This window comes from Paralichthys olivaceus, chromosome 14 (assembly GCF_024713975.1).
Source record: "Paralichthys olivaceus isolate ysfri-2021 chromosome 14, ASM2471397v2, whole genome shotgun sequence".
Taxonomy (NCBI): domain Eukaryota; kingdom Metazoa; phylum Chordata; class Actinopteri; order Pleuronectiformes; family Paralichthyidae; genus Paralichthys; species Paralichthys olivaceus.
This window is the reverse complement of record NC_091106.1, coordinates 21,154,008-21,174,796: the sequence shown is the minus strand read 5'-3', so window position 1 is coordinate 21,174,796 and position 20,789 is coordinate 21,154,008. Positions and strand designations below refer to the sequence as shown.

Genomic DNA, 20,789 nt, shown 5'->3' with positions numbered 1-20,789 from the left:
AGGCTCGTTTGGTCTCGGGACCGGGACCTGCAGGAGGAGGGGGGAGGAGGAGGAGTGGGGAGGAGGAGGAGGAAGAGGAGGAGGAGGAGGAGGCTCTCTGCGCTCATAGGACGCCCGCGCCGTCCGTCAGCCCGGGGACGCGCGGCCATTGGCTGCGGGAGGCGGATCTGCAGGTGTCCTCCGCTCTTAGAGGCGCGGGGCGGAGAGAAGGTGATCAATCTCCATCCGTCTCAGAAATCACCTTAACACTCTGACAGACGCGCGGCGACGAGCCCCCGAAAGCAAATGAGTTTGATTTATTTGGCTGCAACAAAACAAAACAAAAACTCCCGCAACCGCAGCGAGGAAGCGGCGACGCCCGTGAGCCCGCAGCCCTGCCCGCGTGTGAGAGAGCGTGCGTGACTCCTGCGTGATGCTGCTCGGTGTGAACTCTGCGGTTTGTTTCTGAGACACTGTTCCTGCTGCCGCCAACACTTCCTGCTGCTGGATTTTACTCTGCTGCTCCGGGAGCTGCGGCACCAGAGGAAGAGGAGAAAACACCAAGGTAACGTCTCTTCCTCCTTTTCTCTCCCCCTGAAGTTGAAGCTCATCCTCCTGTTCTCTGCGCAAACTTAACTCCGTTCACGCATTTCACCAAATCAAACAAGTTTGAATCGTCCCGTGAGGACTGATCTCAGGTGACTGTTAACTTTTTTAAATGAATCGATGGATCCTCCTGGTGCAGAACTTTAAACTGACCTCACTTCCTCAGCAGAAGACGAAGCTCCACATTTCCATTCCTCTCAGTTTGTGGGATGAGTGGCCATCAAAAGCTTTGCAGCGCGCACCGGATAATTGGAGAGGCGTGTTTTGGTTTTTGTTAATTTATTTGGCAGATAAGAGGCTCCTCTCTCTCCCCGGAGGTCTCATCTAAATTCTAATTGAGTTCATTTGCACCGAGAGCTCAGCGTGTTTCTCTGCGGCCTGTCAGAGCTGCAGAGCCGCAGGACGAGCCGCTCAATACACGTTGGTCTGGTTCCTCTAATTTAATTCACACACTCAAACTACCTCAGAAGCTCGAGCAGCGGAATCAAACCTGGTTTTTTAAATGTTTCAGGGTTTTGTTGGATGAAATTATTAATTTATTAATTTAAATCTTTAATCCTTTCGTTTCTACTGAGAAAACCAAACTCAAAGTATTTCTCCAAAGGCTGCAGGATTTCAAATGCGCGGATTGGAATGAAAATAAAACTCGTTATATTTTAAAAAGTCACATTTGACGTTTAATCTTTGAATCTGTTGAAAATAGAAAAGTGAGGAAATATTCTGCGTTTTTCTTTCAGTGAAGTTCGTTTTTTTTTTCCCTCCAGCTTTAAAATAAAAGAGGAACCTGGTGAAGGGTCCATAAATTCTTAAACAATTAAATGAAACCTGTAATTAGAAAGAAGTAAAAAGTGACACCTCAGACGTTTCTCAGATTTGAAATAGAATTAATAAAAATGATTCATGGTTCGTTTAGTTGATTTTACGTCCTGATGTAGATTCAGTTCTTTTCAGTCTGAGGAGCCAAAGAAAACTAAAATACTGAAAAACAAAAGTTTGACGAAAAAACAAGAGCTGAGATTTTTATGATCAAACCTCGTCCTAAATAATTTTATTAGTATTATTAGTGTGTGTAAATACACCCCCCCCCCCCATACACACACACACACACACATGTATTTATTCTATTCTGAGGCTTAAACTTATATTATTACGTAAAAACAAAGAACAGTAAGAAACTCTCGTCTTTAAATAGGAGAAGAAATAAATCTGTATAATTTTAATTTAAAACATTATTTTACCTTTTGGCTTTGAACGTGTTCAAACGTGTAAAATAAATGTGTATAAATTCTTTTCTTCAGTTTATTTCAGTGGTTGACCTCCACAGCGTGTTTTATAACAGAGTCAAAGTTGTTTCTTTATTATTTGGATTTTTGCAGCAGAGAAAAGTTTTAAGTTGATATATTTCACATCGTGTTTGATGGATAAAGTGTGTGTGTGTGTGTTTAACAGGGAATATTCTGCAGGTAGGAAATGGTTCAGTAATTAATAATAATGAATAAAAGTGTAGCTCATGTGATCAGAGGAATGAAATGATTCTTTATATTTATAACCTGCATCACTTTCATCTGATTCATTTATTTCTTAAAAACAATCAAACTCTTCTCACGTGAAAATATCTCAACAGTTTTTTCTCCTCTGAGTTTTCTGAGTTCAGTTTAACTTCCAGTTTCTGAAGAGATTTAAAAACTGGTTTAACTTCGTAATTCAACAGAATCATAACTTTAATTTGTTGCTGCGACTAAAGTTCGAAGCTTTGAGTCTTTTAATCATTTTTCTTTCTCAACAGACTCAAAATAAAATGAGACTTTGTTCTAATTACTGGCTGAGAATTAAATGATCTATTAAATATAAATGAAAACATGAACTAAATATTCTTCTTTATCGACATGTTGTTATCTTTACTCCTCGTGGATGTTTGACACCCTCTGCTCCTCTGGTTGTGCGCAGTGTCTTGGATCGGTCCCCTGTCCCGTCAAGCTGCAGCATCGGGGGAAACCGAACCAGTGGCCGGAGCTGGGTGGAGCAGTGACCGCCTGTAGCATGATGTCCTACCTCAAACAGCCCCCGTACGGCGTCAACGGCCTGGGGCTCAGCGGCGCGGCCATGGACCTGCTACACCCGTCAGTGGGCTACCCAGGTTCGAGTCCCACACACACACACGTTACATATGAACACACCAGCTCCAGTCATCGCGAAGAGAAGGAAGGAAAATATCTGATGATAATAATAATAATAGTTATTCAAAGGTTCTGAGTCTGTAAAAGATTCAAAACGTTTAGAGCGATAATCTTAAAAAGTTTACATCCTGCAAAATAAATGAATTAATCCAATTATAACATATTTTAAAGTAAAATGTGTCGTCAGTGTTTAAGACAGAAGTGTGTGTGTGTGTGTGTGTTAATTCTTCACTGTTCACACAGAACAAGCGACCTTCAGAGTGTATTTCATTATAATAATTATAATAATTATAATAATACTAATAATAATAATTATAACACCGACAACATGGTTGAAGTGATTCTCATTTTATTTCTCAGCCTCTAGATGAGTTCAGATCAACGGTGTTTAAATTAACAACAGATTCAAGAGCAAAAACTTTTTTCTTTGACTTTGATGAGAAAGAAAAAAAAAAAACATTTCACACAATTTTTATGAAGAAAAGTAAAAGAAACAAAATGAGACAAAAACATTTCACCAGATTTAGAACAAAACGATCATAATTATGATTTAACAGTTTACTAAACAGTTTAATTCAGGTTTAATTCAGGTTAACTTCAGGTTTAATTCAGGTTTAATCCGGTTTCACTGACGGTCCTCTGGTGTTTTCTTCCCCGCAGCGACGCCACGGAAGCAGCGGCGGGAGCGAACAACCTTCACCCGCTCGCAGCTCGACGTCCTGGAGGCTTTATTCGCTAAGACCCGGTACCCGGACATTTTCATGAGGGAGGAGGTGGCGCTGAAGATCAACCTGCCGGAGTCCAGAGTCCAGGTAACAACACGACCAGACTCATACTTCAGGTTTTACCTCGATGAGAAGAAACTGCTTCATCCTGTGAAGATGTTTATTACTATTCTATTTTTTATCTTTATTATAAATTTATGTTCAACATCCAAAATTAAATATCAGAAACTTCATGAAGCTGAAATTGTCTTTTTATTTGAGAAGTTGTTACATCGACTTGAATTCATTAACTTCTGATCATCACTTGAGAAGAAAATCCTTCAATTCATTCAATCAAACTGACCTTTGCTGACGTCAGAGTGTTTACAACAATTTAAATAAATAAAAAACTTGATTTAACCTTTGAGAAAAAGAAATAGTTCAATCTAAAGATTGATGTCAGTGTTTTAATCCTCTATTATAAGAAGAAGAAGAAGAATTATCCCATTGTTTTCAATGGATAACAGAGTTTCTGACTGAATCTGTGTTTCAGCCTCTGATTGAACTCAGACTTTCTTGTTTGTTACTCGGAGCTCGTCCGAGCAGAACGGACTGTTTGTCCACATGTAAGCACGACGTTATCTCACATTCGAGAGGATCATTTTCAGATTCGTGTGATTATTCGACGCATCCTGACTGAACGCTGAGTAATTTGATCTGAAACGTTGGATCAGCGATGAGGAGACGGACTCTCCCTGTAAATCCACAGAAAACCCTCAGTGGTGTTGGACAGCGTCGAACAAATACTGCTCTTGAAAGGCATTAAGGGGGGAAACCAGGGCCGGCCTCGCTCTCACAATTTGAGTTATTCTCAGAATGTGTGTGTGAAACAAAATGCTCTACATGATCCGACCCTCCCGGTGCTCTAGAGTTACCTCAGTGTGTGGTGAAACCCAATAGCCTGTTATCTTAGAGCCGTCTACCAGGTATGAAATGAGACTCCTGGCTGGTCCGAGCCAAGGGGCCGCAGTGGAAATGAACCTCGCTGCCTAATAACCCCCAATTTTCCTCCATAATGTATCTCAGCATGGTCTGGGCGAGTGTTTCCCTTGTTGGTGTGAACGGTTGCTAACTCCTGGCTGGCGTCCTCTGTTGTAGGTGTGGTTCAAGAACCGGAGGGCCAAGTGTCGCCAGCAGCAGCAGAGCGGCAGCAGTGCCAAAGCCAGGCCGCCCAAGAAGAAGTCCTCCCCGGCCCGGGAGAGCACCGGGTCCGAGAGCAGCGGCCAGTTCACGCCTCCGGCCGTCTCCAGCACCGGCTCGTCCTCCTCCTCGTCCTCCACCACCAACCACACGGGCCCGGTGGCGCTCAGCAGCACCTCTACCTCCATCAGCACCGTCTCCTCCATCTGGAGCCCCGCCATCTCCCCTGGAAACGCTCCTGCTCCCGCCGTGGCCCCGCTCCCCGAGCCCGGACCACCGTCCAACGCGTCCTGCATGCAGCGTTCCATGTCAGGCTCCGCGGCCGCCGCCACCTCCTACCCCATGTCCTACAACCAGACGCCGGGCTACGGCCAGGGCTACCCCGCCCCGTCCAGCTCTTACTTCAGCGGCGTGGACTGCGGATCCTACCTGGCTCCCATGCACTCTCACCACCACCCCCACCAGCTCAGCCCCATGACGGCCTCCTCCATGTCGGGCCACCCGCACCACCACATCAGCCAGTCATCGGGCCACCACCACCACCACCATCACCACCAGGCCTACGGCGGCTCCGGCCTGGCCTTCAACTCGTCCGACTGCCTGGATTACAAAGAGCAGACTGCAGCCTCCTCGTGGAAGCTCAACTTTAACGCCACAGACTGCTTGGACTACAAAGACCAGGCCTCCTGGAGGTTCCAAGTCTTGTGATCTTGTTCTTTTCTTTTTTTTCCCCTTCCTCTCCCCTCCCTGCTCGCCTGCTCCCTCGTTGACGCTCCAGATTTAGCGAACTGCTCGTTTTCTAAAAGACAAAAAGAGTTTATGAACCATCAGATGACAAGATAGCAGCAGGAATGCTCAGCAAATCGGACTTTGTTTTTTTTTTCTCCTCCCTCTCGTCCTCCACGTCTTTTTAAAAATGAAAAATAACAAAAAAAAAAGAAGAGCAGCCTCCCTCCAGCCGTGTGAAGAGAAAACTCCAGGAGCAGTTTCCTGACCATGAAGAACGGAGGGGTTTTAAGAAGCCCCCCTCATGGATGAGCTTAAACTGTTTTTTCCCAAACACATTTAAAAAAAGAAAAAAAGTCATTTCAACCAAACTCCTGCGACCACCAGCTCTCTGGATACTTTCCCCTCTGCTGCAGGACCTGAGTCCTGCGCCGCCCTCGTTACCTCCGACCCAATCAAACCCTGTACAGTTTTTATTTCTGGAAAAAAATTTGTTATTTTAGGACGACAGAGATTTTTAGTCAGCTGCGTTGAGGAGCTGAAATCTGTAAATATGTATTTGGGTCAGTTACAGTGACCATGTTTAGTTGGTGTTTTTTCTGGATTTTAAATTGTTTATTACCACTTTGGGAGAAAAAAAGAAAAAAAAAGTGTATGTAAATCTTTCCAAATATTCCAAAGAGAACAAATTGGCCATAAAGTTCAGTTTTTATATTCATCGTTTGACTCGGAGAGAAAATGTTTGGGCTTTTTCTGAAATGTCTTAGGAAGATGCAGATCTATTCTGGGCTCAGGTCCAGGCCACGTTTAGTTTTTTCCGGATGTTCTAATTCTGATGATTATGAATCTAGCCTCTACATTTCCAGAGCTCCTCTCTTGGGCGTTGTCGTGATGTTTGAACCGCAGCACTTGGCTTGATTACTTGGAGTCAAAGCATTTTTTATTTTATTTTTTTTCCTTTTTAAAAATATTTTTTTGTTGCAGAGGAAATGTGGATTTATAAAACTCCAACATGACAGTGAGATGTTGAATGTATCTTTGAGGCGACCACCCTTACATACATGTTCATCCAATAAAGATCCGTTAAGTCATATTTATTTTATTTTCCCACAATTCATTCTGTCTCTGCTGGATCTCCCAACAGAGACTCGAGCCTTTCTCTCTCTCTCTCTCTCTCTACCCCTCTCTCTCTTTTTAGACGCACCACAGAATTACAAACTCCACACACCTCCTGTCTTCTCTCATTTCAACTAGTCACACTTTTATTTAAAGGCTTGTTTTCTTAATTATAACGGGGGTAAATGCAGATTAGTGCATAATTAATACAAGCCGCCGTGAACGCGTGTAGGCCTGGATTTCCATTTTAGAGCGCGCTGGTTTAATCCTCCCTGTGTTTAAATGGAAACACGAACATCTCTGCTCCTCGCTGCAGGGACACGCTGTGTCTTTTTTAAACCGCGATGCTAAAAAGCCCTAAACACTGAGCCGGGAGACATTTGATCGAGGCGTAATTGAATGCAGCGCTGTAATGGTGCGATAATTACTCCTGCGCCCTGAGTTGGTTTCTCCAAAATAACCTGCAGGAATTTCAGCGCCTCTGATGCAGTAATTACGTAGGTGGGGCAGGTTAGAGGGTCAGATGTACGAGTGTGTGTCTGTCTGTGTGTGAGTGAGTGAGTGTGTGTGAGAGAGAGAGAGAGAGTGTGTGTGTGTGTGTGTGTAAAGCTCGCAGGCATAAACATGAAGCATTAAAGAAGAGAAGAGGAGGGAGGTGTTATTGCGTCAGTTCTCTGGCAAGGTTGTTTTGGACGTGTGTGTCTCTGTGTGTGTGTGTGTGTGTGTGTGTGTGTGTGTGTGTGTGTGTGTGTGTGTGTGCACGGTGCAGGCCGCACTATAAGAGCTAAAACTAATAATGACCTCGCATTAAAAACACACTCGTCTCTGCTGTTTCCATTAAACGTTTTGTTTCAATGATTCTTATCGAGATCCACAGATTTATTTTTTTTATAAATTTGCAACTGAAGGATTTTTGTGTTGGAGTTTATCTGATGATTATTTCCCCCGAATCATTTTTTTAAGTTTTGTTTTGGGGAGAAAAAAAAAAGTCAAAACGTTCAACGTCGATTCAGTTTTTCAGATTTTACATTTTCACATCGGTTTAAAACCCAGTTGTTCAGTTTCCTCGATATTTGAGACAGAAATCAAATCTGAAAAGTGTAATCAATGAATTCATCGTCAGCAAACTGGATTGTTTTTCAGCCACAATAAGAAACAGAGATTTCTTTAAGATAAAATTAAAGTATTTACATTTTAAAGTGTATTTAAATATCAGTAAATTGAGATTTTAATTATCCACTGCTCGTAAAAAATAAATATGTAATCACAGATGATCGATGAGATCTGAAAACTGCTTGTGTCTGATTCATCGAACAGTTAGTTCAGCTGTAGTTTTTCCTCTGAAATCATTTTAATGAAAGAATCTGAGGCTGAAAACTTTTTTTTTAAATCCTTCGATAATTTTCGATAATTAATGAATCGTTGTTTTTATTGATTTCTTTGTTTTTGGGTGAATTTACTTTTGCTGCTCAAATCATCCAAATGAAAGAATCTAATGTTTGGAACCTTTGTCCTAAAGAAATCCATCGATGATCCTAATATCTGATATGAATCTGATCAGAGGCCTGATCGATACCGTGTTTCAGCTGCAGCTCTCTCTCTCTCTTTATCTCTCTCTTTATCTCTCTCTCTCTCTCAGTCTTTATGTAAATGAATCTCACAGCAGCTGAATAAATATCCACAGACCGGGACATTAAACATGTTTGCGCCAAGACGCACAAACAGCGCAGCGAGTGTCCACCGACAGCGGCGGATTTGTTCGGATTTGCATCAAACAAACATTTGCTGCTGCGACCAAATCTTACGGGATTGTTTAAGGAAGAGAGAGAGAGAGAGGGAAGGAGGGAGGGAGAGAGAGGGAGGGAGAGATGGTGGTGGTCACCTTCAAACACCCGCAGAAAGAAAAGAAGAAGGAGGAGAACTGATATTTAACGTGAGGCTGCAGCGTCAGAAGCTGCAAAGGAAATGTACAAATTATAAAAACGAGCAGAGAATGAAAGATTCTCATCCTGGTGAATTTATCTGAAGATCTTTGGATAAAAGATAAAGGAGAAGAAATCAGGGGTGAAAACATGAGAAACACTTGAAAACTGGAAAAGCGATGCAGAGGAAATGTTCAGTTTCCTGCAGCTGTTCAAGAAGCAAAGATTTCCCTCATGTCAGAATATTCAAATGTTTCTGCAGCTCCTGTGTCATCAGACGGAAATCCACAAAAAGTCCCAGTTTCATCTGAGTGTAATTTTATTTCCTGTGTGTTTTAGTCTCAATGTTTTCTCTTTATGTTGGAGTTTCAGATGTTTGTAGGTTTAACTTCTAATTCTTTCTATTTATTTTTCAAATACATCATTGAGAAAAATTAAGCATATTTACCCTAATTCAAGTTACATGCATTCAATAAAATACATATAAATGTGGAAATTAGAAGTTAAAGGTTAAATTTAATTAAAATTCAAGTAAAAACAAACTCTTAAATTCATGTTAACATAAAAATAACATGTTTAGAAATAGAAAAACTAATTAAATTATTGAAAGAAGGAATGAAGTGTTTTTTAATATAATTCTGTGTTTTGTTGATAGTTTTATTAACGTAGTTAAGTTTCTGTACATTATTACATTAGTTAAATGTACTTCTATAAGAATTAGAATTAAAATGAGTGTAAACGTATGGAAACAGACTTCGACTCTCACTCCTCTGACCTTTAAATGATCTCTGAACCAAACCCGACAGACAAACTTGAAGTTAAACTCTTGAACCTGCTGTGCAGACATAATAAATAACTGACGGCCGAGATGGAAATGATTATAAAACCAGGAGAGATTTAAAGACATCGCATTTATCATTTAATCTTTCATAAAAAGATCCAGATTTGTACATTTTAATTTCACACATTCTTCGTTCGTTTGTTTTAAATTTATGAACATTGAAGCAAAAAGCAACAACTTCACATCAAACTATTTCGAACGTGCCCAGAACTGAACTACGAGCTGAGGTTTGGCCTCATGAACGAGGGAGGAGCTAAATCCTGATCCAGAAAGGTTCATGAATCTGGTTAATCTCTTTATCTGATCTGTTTCTGATCAGTCTGACTTCTCTCAGTGTTTTCAGAATCATTTCAGGTCAATGAAGGTTTCACGCAGCCCGCACGTTCCAGTGAAATACATTTCTCAGCCAAGTGAGTCATAACCAAAACTGAAAATCTTAAATTAATATTTAATTTGATTGTAAAATTACACTTGATCGTTTCTTTCACTGAAATATTGTCGCTGCTTTAAGATTTAAATGTCTTTAAAATGCTAACGGGGACGTTTAAGTCTTAACATTTGTATCCAAGAATTAAAAAAATACAAGAGTGATAAAGTCACATGATTCTGCAGCTGTTTTCTTGCAGCTGCATTCAAGTAGAGAAATCTGATATTTAATGAAAAGGGGGAACTATTGAACCAGCTTGTCATTTTAACTGTGTGTGTGTGTGTTTGGTTGAACCTGAGCTCAGGGCCTGACACCTTCATACTCGGTTCAATAGGACGATCGATTGCACCACGCCGCCTGTTGTCAGCCGTTGACCTTTCGGCCTCTCGCCTGCCCCGGTGGAGGCGTCTGAATGTGGGTGGACTGGAAACTGACATTTTGTTCACACTTGTCCAGGAAGTGAACTGGAACCGCACTGGACCGTTTTTTGCATGAGCGGCTGCGATCGTATCTGAGGGAGAGAAAACAAGAGACAGGCAGATAAAGACGGTGTGAGACAGCGGACTGATCCTCCAGTGTTTGGTTTGTGAGAACTCACAAGTTCTCGATGAGTCTGGAGTGTGTGTGACAGAAAAAAAATGATGCGAAGGGACCAGGAGATGCGCTGATAGCAGCCTGCATGCTGGGACGCTTTTTTTGTCTTTCAGTTCCATGCAGGACAGAAAACACACACACACACTTGTCTTTCATTGGCTGTCAGCTGTCACCAGACCTTGGCATCCCAGTGTGTTTATAGGCCGGTACGAGGAGTGAGAGGTGATACACAGGAGGATTAAATTTACCTGGGAGGTTAATCTGGGGTCAACTGTACAGAGACGTGGGTGTAGTCCAGGCCGCCGTCTCCGGTTTCACGGCTTTGTCAGGAAAGGCCTTTGTTTGCTTCTTCCTTTTTATTTGTGCATCTTGTTTTGTTTAATGTCAAGTCTGGACACATGAGACTATGGAGGCTGCGCTGGCGTTTCCTGTAACGTTTCCAGCCCTGACATGAACGGGTTCGCCTCAAAAACCACTAAAAGCTGCCGCCAACGACCTCTCGAGTCCGTCATCCAAACTCAAAGAAGGTGAGAGGCAACATCGGCTTCTGTCAGGGGATTTCACAGTTGAGTCCAGGCGGACGACACAGTCGAGCGGGTGGAGTGCAAGCGGCTTAGTCGTCCCAGCGACACCAGGCCCAGAGAGCATTCATGAAATTCCTCCTGGGTTTGGACGCCGTAGGTTTACTCGAGGAAACAGGGCCTCGCTGTTGTTGATCGTCTTTCTGCAGTAACTTATCAAGCTAAAGCGCTAAAACATCTCAGCTTCTAATATTTGAGGATTAGCAGCTTGTTTTTTTATGGGTGTGTTACAGACATTTTTGAGGTGACGTCATTACATCTGCAGCCATTTGCAGGGATTCCCATAAGTTGCTGTGGTTCATCCTTTGGGGATCATGCACATCAGGAGAAAACTTTATAGGAATCCCATCAGACAGTGGTCGAGAAATTTCCATCTGGACGTCCCTGCAGCTACAGCATGGCTAAAATATCCATATTGTGAGTTCTGCTCATCATGAACACGAGCAGCGTAAATGTGGTCGTGAGATGTGCAAAAGGTCTTAAGCAGTAATTTAAAGATTCAGAGACGTGTCTCGAACTCTTCTGCAGCTCAGACCACGGGAAGAACTGGAGGATTTCATCGAATCGGCCTCTGAGAATCACAGGAGAACCAGATGATTCTCAAACCTTCTCATCTCCGCACAAACTCATCGGGGCCATGTTTGATATTAAGGATTTAAAATCGGGATGACGCGATTAGCTCTTTCTGATTCCGGAATCAATGACAGAGATGAGTTCTCATGAAAATGAGAAGTGAGGCGGTGCGTCTCTCGTTTGAGATGAGGGAGGAGAGTATCTGTGAAGAGTTTTCCTCTCCTGCGTGATGCAACTTGAATTCAAAATCAGTCAGGATTTTAAAACTCCTGTAAACTGAGCCCAGCTTTAGTTGAGTGGAGCCGTCAAACACTTCCCACTTCCTTTCAGTCCTGGTCTGAAGTAGCTGCTGGTAACTCACACATGACTGGACTGGTTTCAGCAGCAGTTCAGACTCATCTTTAACTTCCTGTGAGCAATATTTGGTTTTACATCTTTGCCCTTCTGCTGACGTCCTCACTTTCCTGTTTCCTTCCTTGTAAAACACCGGTGATAAGGGACAGAGTGGAGAGCTATTTGAAGAGGGTTCGCATTATCTCATCTGGAAAAGATGCAGCAGCTCCTCGTCCCCAAGTCACAACTTGTCTTTTCCCTGCAGCCCTTCAGACCTGGGAAAGCTTAATGGAGACTTGTTGACCTGCAGGCTTTAGAGTTTCCCACCGTCGACGTCGTCTCCGTATGTCAACAGGTTTGCTGTCTGACTCGTTGGCCACGTTTCCTTTTTCCATTCAGTTTGTTCCTCAGAGACAAATTTCTCTTCACGTACAGAGCCTGGGGGGCGACGGCAGCGTCTGTCTGCTGAAGAGATGATGGTTAGCGTTTGAGAGAACATGCAGCACGGCTGCTGCGCAAATAACTTTACTCGTGACCTTTATGGTTGAAAAGGTGACAAAGCAGCAGTTGTTCTCTGGAGAGAAGAGACGGAAACATTCTCCTTTTAAAAAATACAAGAAAGTAAAGTGGTAAGATTTCTACTTACGTTTTGTAAACTCGCTTTAGAGGAGAGGAATCGTTATGTTTCGTTAAACTGGTTCACACAGACGTCACTGAATATATAAACTTTATCAAAACACAGTAACATACAGAAGTGGTACGTCTTACCTTAACTGCGCAGGTGATGGAGGAAACATGCGCTAAAGTGGTGTTAGTGCAGGAAATAAGGAAATATTTAGTATTTGATATGTCGTGTAAACTACACAGCAACAAATACATCTTTCTGTCATTTGCAAAAAAGGATTGACAGACATGTTAAGTGGGTTTTAGTGATTATTGTTTGCAGATAATTAGTCTCCAGACAGGATTAACTCCCTCTTACACCTTTTACGAGACTCCATTAACAAAAATAATGATACTCTCTTAGGACATTTGACTGAAGTCCTGTGTAAAACTAAATCTACAGCATTTCATTTACACATGATGTCTCTGAGACTTCTTAAACAAGTCATCGCTTCAAAATCATGTGTAAAAGAAATTCTACGAAACGTTGTCAAAGTGAAAACAAGGCTGAGGCCTCCGGGGGCTCAAACAGGACATCACATTGAATTTTCAATTTCTTACAAATATTGCACATTAAAAATAAACACTTATATTGTCATTATCCATGTTGTGTTAAGTGTTATTTCAACTTCAAATAAAACATTGATCTACTCAGAATCCTTGTTCTTCACTCTGACCTCAATCTGAGGCAGAAACAGGTTGTTTTAATCAGACTGTAAAAATATAATGATTTTCCTCCTCGAGGCTAAACACAGACATGTTGTGCTGTAATTAAGGTCTTTTCTTGTTGAAACAATAGTTTGATGATTATGCAAAGTTCAACTCATTCATGGACAAACTCAGAGAAACTTTCCCGGGGAATTAGATTCTCAGTAACGTCGTGTTTAATGGTCCTGACACAGACAAATGCTTATAATGTTTTAGGCATCTGACTCATGCAGACGAGTCAAACAAAACCAAAGACACAGAACGGGCCCCTGAGGGGAAACATTATCAGTCCAATCAGAGATCCAGCATCATTAGATGGGATAAGGCCTTTGCAGAAACACTGCACAGCTGTTGCGCGGAGGGGGAAATACAAAAACAACAGATAACCTGGATAATAGCAAGTGCTGGAGGCTTGACTCATTTCCAAATGTTAACAAGGCCATTTCACAGCTCCAGCACGCTGCGCAGTATGTTAATACCACTAATAAGCCTATCTCTGCGAGTCATCTCGGACGGCTAAGATTTGAGCGCGGGGCGGTTGTTGTACAATAAAGCTGCTGGGCACAATTTAAATGAAGCATAAGTATTTATGATTTCACAAAGCTGACATAATTGCTTAAAGGGTAACTGAGGAGAGCATTCGGTCTCACACTTTGTTTTGTGTATTATGAAAGAGCGGATTTCACTGTTTGTGGAAAAAAAAGGGGCTACTGTGTGTGTAGGCCATCGGAGCGATGGGAGGAACTTGTGCTCGCCTGTTAAGCAATTTTTCAGCTTTTATTCGAGCTGTCAAATCAAACAATCAGGAGATAATGCAGCCTTGGTTTGTAAATTAAAAACATGTCAAGAGATGCACTAAAGGCAGCGACAGATGCCACTTATCTGCAGCAGCCTCTGCAGAGTGACTGTATCATCGGAAGGGAAATATAACATTTTGATGTTTACATAAGAGAAGTATTAGTATCAGTCAGAAATGTAATTCCTTTCACCCTTCCCTCTCGCAGGGGATTGACTCCCCAAAAAACATACAATGATTTTTTTTTTTTTTAAAGCAAACAAAACAAAAAAAAAAAGGAGCAGAAAAGCATCCTCGCTGATCTTCTGTCCATTTCCAACATCGCTTCTTGTATATTTTTTGGTGGAAATCCTCTTAGAATGCAAAGTAAATAGATTACGATACAGTGAGGGATTAGGGCTCGCGCGGCGCTGTCAGATTAGTCGGTGAGCGCAGCGCGTCGACAGCTCTGACACGGCTATGGCTGCTGTTCAGGAAACAGGCTCCGCGCGATGCTTTAAAGTCCCTGGTTGGCTCCTATTCATGAATAAAACTGTGGCCCGTAATCTCGGCCAACACACACACACACATCTCTTCACACACACACTCACACAGAGGCAGCCTGGAACATTCAATATCAGTGGTGATGGAAGTATAATAGAAGTCTTTATTTTTCAGGCTGATTAATGACAAGGTTTCAAACATTTTTTGTCATGTTTTTAAAAGGAGGAAATCGGTAGAACACTTTTCTTTTTCACTAAGACAGAAAATAACCTCGACCCATTCAATGTTTTTGACTGGGCGGAAATTTTACACATTTACTATGACAGCTGTAAGAAAAATAAAGGCTTCTGGCTCAGCACACACTGGTTTTCTGTGTCGCTATATCAAAACTGACAATTAAAAAAAACTAACACTCCACGTTGATCATTTATACAGTCATCTGTGTGTGTGTGTACAATATCCCCACACATTACATAAGTGAGAAACTAGTTTGTATATAAAACTATATATACAAAAGAGTCTGTTATTGAGGAGGTGTTGTTGTGTTCCTTCACTTTCCCCCTCAGTTTAATAAAGTACCTCTCAAATCGTATGTGTCTCTTTTCAAACCATTCCTAAATGGACCACGTGAAGCGTCCCGGGGTCGTCTTCTTCCTGAGAGACACGAGACACAGAGAAGTTGTGTTTTACAAATCTTAGCAGCTCGTACAGGAGTTTTCTTTTTAACAGAAACTTCATACCGTTGTTTCTCTTTTCTACATTCAGGCTCCTCCACGAGTAAAAGAAAATATATTTGCTTGATAAACGATTAATCTAAATAGTTTGTGATTAATTTTCTTTAGCCCCAAACTTTTCCACCATCACTGATGTTTTCAGTCACACTTGTGCTTTTCCTGCTGTGACGTGCGAGAGAGGCCGATAGTTATATTGATTAATCAGTGTCTGTGTCTATGTTTGCTGATCTGAGAACTTTTAATTTACAGAATACAATACATGTGCATTTACTTCTTATGTAAACACATTTTTTTTTCTTACTTCAAGTTTTATATATTTGCATCTGTTTGTGCTTTCTCATCATTTCTGGATACTTCTAATAAAGTTTATGGTGCACTTTAAAACAATAAGCCTGAATTACATTTATATATATATATATATATATATATATATCAGTATTTAACATTTTTTACTCCCTAAAATCGGTATTAGCCCCCAAATATTTATATCAGTGGAGCTTTAGTTTTTCTTATTTCACCAGCTTGTCAACCCAGTGCTGTAGTTCACTGCTGTGACTTCACTACTTCACTATTGGCTATAAACCTATAATATGATTTTTGATCCCGTTTTCATCCCATCCACATCGAGACATGATGGAACCTCGTGAATTCTGTCGACAGAATGTGCAAAATAAAAAATCAATTTTCAGTCGATCAACTCACGTCTCTGTCAGCGTCGGCGCTTCCTGCAGAACCAGATGAGCCGACAGGAGATGTTGGGCGATGTTCCGGTAAACCAGCCGCGACACATTAAACAAAGTACAACAGCCGAACATTAGACATGCATAATCACACACGACAGCCCTACAGCACCAAAACACTGACTGACACACTCACACATGAAACCACGCAGCAGAATGCCTGAACAGGTTACATGCTCACTCAGTAGGTCAGACACGTTGCCTTTTCCGGGTTTTAACAAGTGTAGTAAACCGTTGTCACTCATGGCGATCTCTCTCTCTCGCTCTGAGCGCTGCGTTAATAAGGTTATGATTGACATTAAAACCCCAGCGTGCCTTATACAGATATTTAAAACGCAGATGCAAATTCCCTTCAATAGCCTACAGGCCAGATTACCAAATGACAGAGCGATTTGGTAGCGAGACAATTGCTAATAACCCAAAAAATTGAACTATTAAAATGGAGAGAGTGGGAAGGAGGGAAGGAAGGAGTGAAGAAGAAGAGGAGGAGGAAGAAGCAGCAATGTTTTCTTAATGGATGTTTTTCCTAAATGACCAGTTAGTCATCGCAGACTTCTGAGACTCAGAGCACTCAGGCCACATTTAGAGAGTTTAACACTAGAGAATTATTGCAGGTCATAAAGACGTGGCCCTGAAATCGACATGCTGAACATTATGTGATTTAAAGTCACACAGAGATACAGATAGTGACCAACACACAGACCTGTTTGTCTCAGTGTCCTGAACACGTCTGGAGTCACAGTCACGTGTGTGCTCTCTGCCTGTTGTCTTCTCGGACAGAATCGTCCATCAACACTAAACAGAAAGAAACCAAATGTTAAAATACAACAATGAAAGAGAAGCACAGGAAAATAATATTGACTTCGCAGCGGAGGAGCCACAGAAGAACCAGTTTTTTGTCTGAAACAATCTTAAATGTAACATCATCAGTTTGTGACGTTCGCTGCTTCTCAGGAATTATTTTCATCTGCTTCTAAGAGAAATATGAATAAAAATAACAGGGAACCTCAACACTGACTCTCTTGCGGTTAACAAGGGCGACTCTCAGGTGATTGTTTTGTTCTTTCACGATACGCAAAGTGTACAGTGCATGTACTGTACGTAAACTAAAGGTATGTATAATCTTTCCTTGCATCAATACAATCAACCGACTCCATTTCCTCAGGGGCCGCATCCTTCACTTTCTGCATTTGAAGGAAGTTTGCATCTCAGCAGTGCAACATTTTGAAGGCTCCTTCTAATGAGGCAGACAAATGTGTGTTTCTATTCCTCAGCGACGAAGGATCTGAGGGATCTGACGAGCTAGCTGTGCAGTTACAGTTGCTCAAAGTAGCCGACGATGCAATGTGAAGAGGAGACACAAATTGAAATTCTTACACCTTAACCAGACCACAACCTATCAATCAAATCAAAGAGCTGCGAGTGGCTAAACATAACCACAAGAAAGTTTAATAACTCTACAAGCCGTTTTAAATAGTTTGGCAGAAAACAAATTAAATGACGACAGTTACACTTTAACAGATAAATTCAGCGTCAGTGATTTTGCGACATTACTTAACATAAAAGAAAATGTGATGCGGCTTCTGTCATGTGATGCAAACTTGACGCCAAGAAACTTCTCAGGTGCTTGAAAGTGTAATTTACCGTCATCCTCTGTTTCTTGAGTGTTTAAACAACAGACTACTCATAGTTTTGTTTTTAAACTAACACAACAACTTTTATTTGTATTAATCACGACTCACATCTTCAATATCTTGACAAGTCTTTATAAAAAGTGAAACCTTAGTGTTTCTGCTCGGGGCTCCAGGACCTGTAATGTCATAACTGAACCCCTCCCTCCTCAAAATTTACACAAACTGATAATTAAATTGTCAGATGTAAATTCTTGGCTCCCTGTCACTCTAAACTAGCTGCACATTAACTAAGGCCTCTGCCGAGCAAAAATAAAAATAGCCTCCATTCTTCTTTACTCCACTGACAGCGAAGTACGTGATGAGCGAGTGAGGCCAACAGCCATCAAAAGAACGTTGGGACGTTTCCCAGATTCTCGTCTCGTTCTCTCTCATTTCTCCGTGCGGCAGAGTCGGATTTGGGGGAATGCGGGAATCGGCGAGGAGCCCCCAAACTGCCATTGTGCTCGCCTCCCCCTCTTTCTCTGCTCTTTTCTCAGCGAGCCAAACGGGAGAACGCCCGCGCTATAATGCCTCCCCTACTCCATCACGGCTAAGCTGTCATTGGCTTCACATGAGAAACAATGAAACTTCATCGGAGACCAGATTATAAAAGAAAAAAAAAAGGGGTGGGGGGGTTCAATATAAAAATTGTTCTGAAGGAAGGGGGGGGTGAATTGTGCAATAAAAAAGGCAGCGGCTTTTGTCTCTTTCTCTGTGGCCATTATCTTTGGGGAGGTTTGGGGATCTGCTTTCTTAGCCCCCCTCAGTGGTGCAGGCGAAGACCTGGGGTAGTACGAACAGGCTTTTGGCTGCCAAATCGCCCTAACCCTCTTTACCACTCTTTTTTTCCTCGTCTCGTTCCTTTTACTGTTTTTTAAAAAGAGCTTAGGCCAGAGCATCTCTCTCTTGCCCCCCCTCTTCTCTCTCTCTCTGGACCCAGCTTGTTTAAATTGGCCGATAGGAGGGGATTTGGGATGGATGGAGGGGGCTTAGAGAGACGCAGAGTGGAGGGGTGGAGGTGCAGAGAGTCATCAGTGTTACAGTCAAACAACCATGAAAAGCCTATGAAGATGAGAAGAACAAGAGCGCCTTTTTTATCTAATGCACACAAATCCCATATAAATACTCCAATATGTTAGTTGGAGTATGACAAGGAATGCCCCTCCATCACTTCCCCACCGCCACCACACCCCATTCTACAATAACACAGACGTGGATGACTATATTTGTGTGTGTGTGTGTGTGTTTGTATGTGTGTGTGTGATAGACAGGGACAAAGGGAGGGATGCTCTCACTGCGTCTTTTAGTCACACTCTTCCAACACATCATTCAAGTCGACCAGTGTATTAAACAATCACTCTGAAGCAGTGAGTTTGGTTTTTGCACACCAGAGACTGAAGCGTGGAGAAAAATGGACTCTGGTGGCATTTTAAATGTGGCTCCGTGTTCGCCGTTGGGATCGCTTAAGAGCCAGAACCGATGTGGCTTTGACATTTGAAATGACACAGGGAACGGAGGCTTCCAGGCTGTAGCTGGGTCATTTGGCCGCAGACACTCTCGTACAATTCACACACAGACAATGATGAATTGTGGTGGAGAACGAGTATGACCGAGAGAGAACAAGTGGAAGAGGCCTTATTTATACTGAGCTGAACGAATTATTGTTTTTAATTGTCTCTTATTTTATTAATTTCTGCGATTAAAACGGATACAGTTGAAATAACAAAATTAAATGACATTGTGGAACTCACTGTGTTGTGGGTGTCCCTGAGTACGATGGTCCGACTGCACTTTGGTTCCGCTCCGTCTGTCTGTTACCGAGGCTCGAACCACACACATCATTTCTGCCTCTCAGAAGATCTTCTAACACACAAACACAAAGAGGGATAAGAACAAGCAGGAGCAACAGTGGACATTTATCTGAGGATGAAATCAATGAAATGTCTTTCTCGTTATGACATTTAGGTTTTCTTTCTCTTTATGTCCAACTGGACGTGTCTTTATGTTGGCTACAAAAGTTCTTCTCTCCCCTTTGGAAGGTTTCGTTATTGTTTTATGACACTGAATCACACAAACATATGAGGAGAGCTTGTTACGATGCTAACTTCATTAGAAGCAAGACTAATGAAGAGCTAACATCGCTGTTGTTTTCCACCGCTGGACACTGCTCTTAGTTAGATCAGTAATAACGCTGACTACTTACATCTATCACCTGCAGATAATAAACTTGTATGTGTGAGAATGATGGTTCTGGTGTGTCCACTGTTTTATATTCAGTCCCTTCAAATAAAGTTGCATATTGTCTGTAGAACATCTCTTACAATCCATCACCTCTGTGTGCTTCTGTAAACAGCCACAAGTGTAGGTTTTCGCTAACTTGACAGTCTTGCTTCTGACAAACATGTTATTCTGGTCGAGCTTCAGAACTGATACGAGAACTCAAACACTAATGGAGGATGAGTCAACAAAGCAATCGACGGAGCTGAGAGCGAGAAACAAATGCCGTGTTTCTTCAACACACAGCGGAGCTAACAGGCTTTTATCACGGCGACTGAGAAAAGAGGGAGAGAGAGGGAGCATGAGGAGGTGGAGAAGTGGATCTTCAGATAAAGCTCTTGTCTCCTTGCCCATTGAAAGGCCCCACAGTCACATCATCCTTTGTGAGGGGGAGACGGAACGATCAGGCAACCAACTTGGCTTCTCCTCTTGGCAAAACGCTTCTCAAAAGAAAAGGAGATAGAGAGGAAGAGAAAGAGGCCTTCCCTCGCACTTGTTCACTACTCTGCCTCTCACAATGCCATATCTATCCAAATCAACACCCTTGTCAGCCAGACAGCTACAAGCGATTTCCAACGCTGTTATAAAAGGAACCATTTCTAAGCTGAAATGTGTGTTCTCTATTGTGTGTGAGTGTGTGTGTGTGTGTACGAGCCACAGTAGCATCTCTGTGTATCAGCGTTTACAATGGATGCACATAAACATGAGAGGAGATGCATAGAAACACGGTGGCTCTGCCCAACCTGATTCCAAGTCCAGGACTGACGCTGGTTAAAGACGTCCACTTTAAAGAATCACTCCATCTGGTATCGAGACTTTTTTTTTTTTGTGTTCAGACAACATCAGGAGATGTTCTCCCCTTTCCAGTGTTTCTCCTTTCAAATGCAAATCAGCTCATTTCTACAGTTTTCACAAAGTAAAATGAGATAAAACCGA

At 42.1% G+C, this 20,789-nt stretch overlaps 2 protein-coding genes across 6 annotated transcripts in view; one reads left to right on the top strand and one right to left on the bottom strand.

The window, feature by feature from the left end:
• The first annotated feature begins 137 nt into the window (after nucleotides 1-137).
• otx1 (orthodenticle homeobox 1) lies at nucleotides 138-6,485 on the top strand. The gene is made up of 4 exons (XM_020097873.2): nucleotides 138-544; nucleotides 2,533-2,722; nucleotides 3,423-3,574; nucleotides 4,625-6,485. The coding sequence occupies exons 2-4, from the start codon at nucleotides 2,626-2,628 to the stop codon at nucleotides 5,372-5,374; spliced, it is 999 nt and encodes a 332-aa protein (XP_019953432.1). The 5' UTR covers nucleotides 138-544; nucleotides 2,533-2,625; the 3' UTR covers nucleotides 5,375-6,485.
• A 5,923-nt stretch (nucleotides 6,486-12,408) lies between these two features.
• Nucleotides 12,409-20,789, bottom strand: part of wdpcp (WD repeat containing planar cell polarity effector) — a 63,847-nt gene continuing 55,466 nt past the window's right edge. For 4 of the 5 annotated variants that reach the window (XM_069538764.1, XM_069538767.1, XM_069538766.1 and 1 more), the window contains 4 exons: nucleotides 19,328-19,439; nucleotides 16,607-16,698; nucleotides 15,866-15,888; nucleotides 12,409-15,083 (listed from right to left, as the gene is read on the bottom strand). In XM_069538764.1, the coding sequence (XP_069394865.1) occupies nucleotides 15,033-15,083; nucleotides 15,866-15,888; nucleotides 16,607-16,698; nucleotides 19,328-19,439 (278 nt within the window). In that variant the 3' untranslated portion in view covers nucleotides 12,409-15,032. The remainder of the gene's footprint in view (nucleotides 15,084-15,865; nucleotides 15,889-16,606; nucleotides 16,699-19,327; nucleotides 19,440-20,789) is intronic. The other variant, XM_069538768.1, reaches the window with a different exon arrangement.

Excerpts from the sequence above, each read along its gene's own strand:
- otx1 (XM_020097873.2), top strand. The coding sequence starts at position 2,626 with ATGATGTCCTACCTCAAACAGCCCCCGTACGGCGTCAACGGCCTGGGG. Across the intron at positions 2,723-3,422 it reads CCCGTCAGTGGGCTACCCAG|CGACGCCACGGAAGCAGCGG; the intron begins GTTCGAGTCCCA and ends TCTTCCCCGCAG. Across the intron at positions 3,575-4,624 it reads TGCCGGAGTCCAGAGTCCAG|GTGTGGTTCAAGAACCGGAG; the intron begins GTAACAACACGA and ends CCTCTGTTGTAG.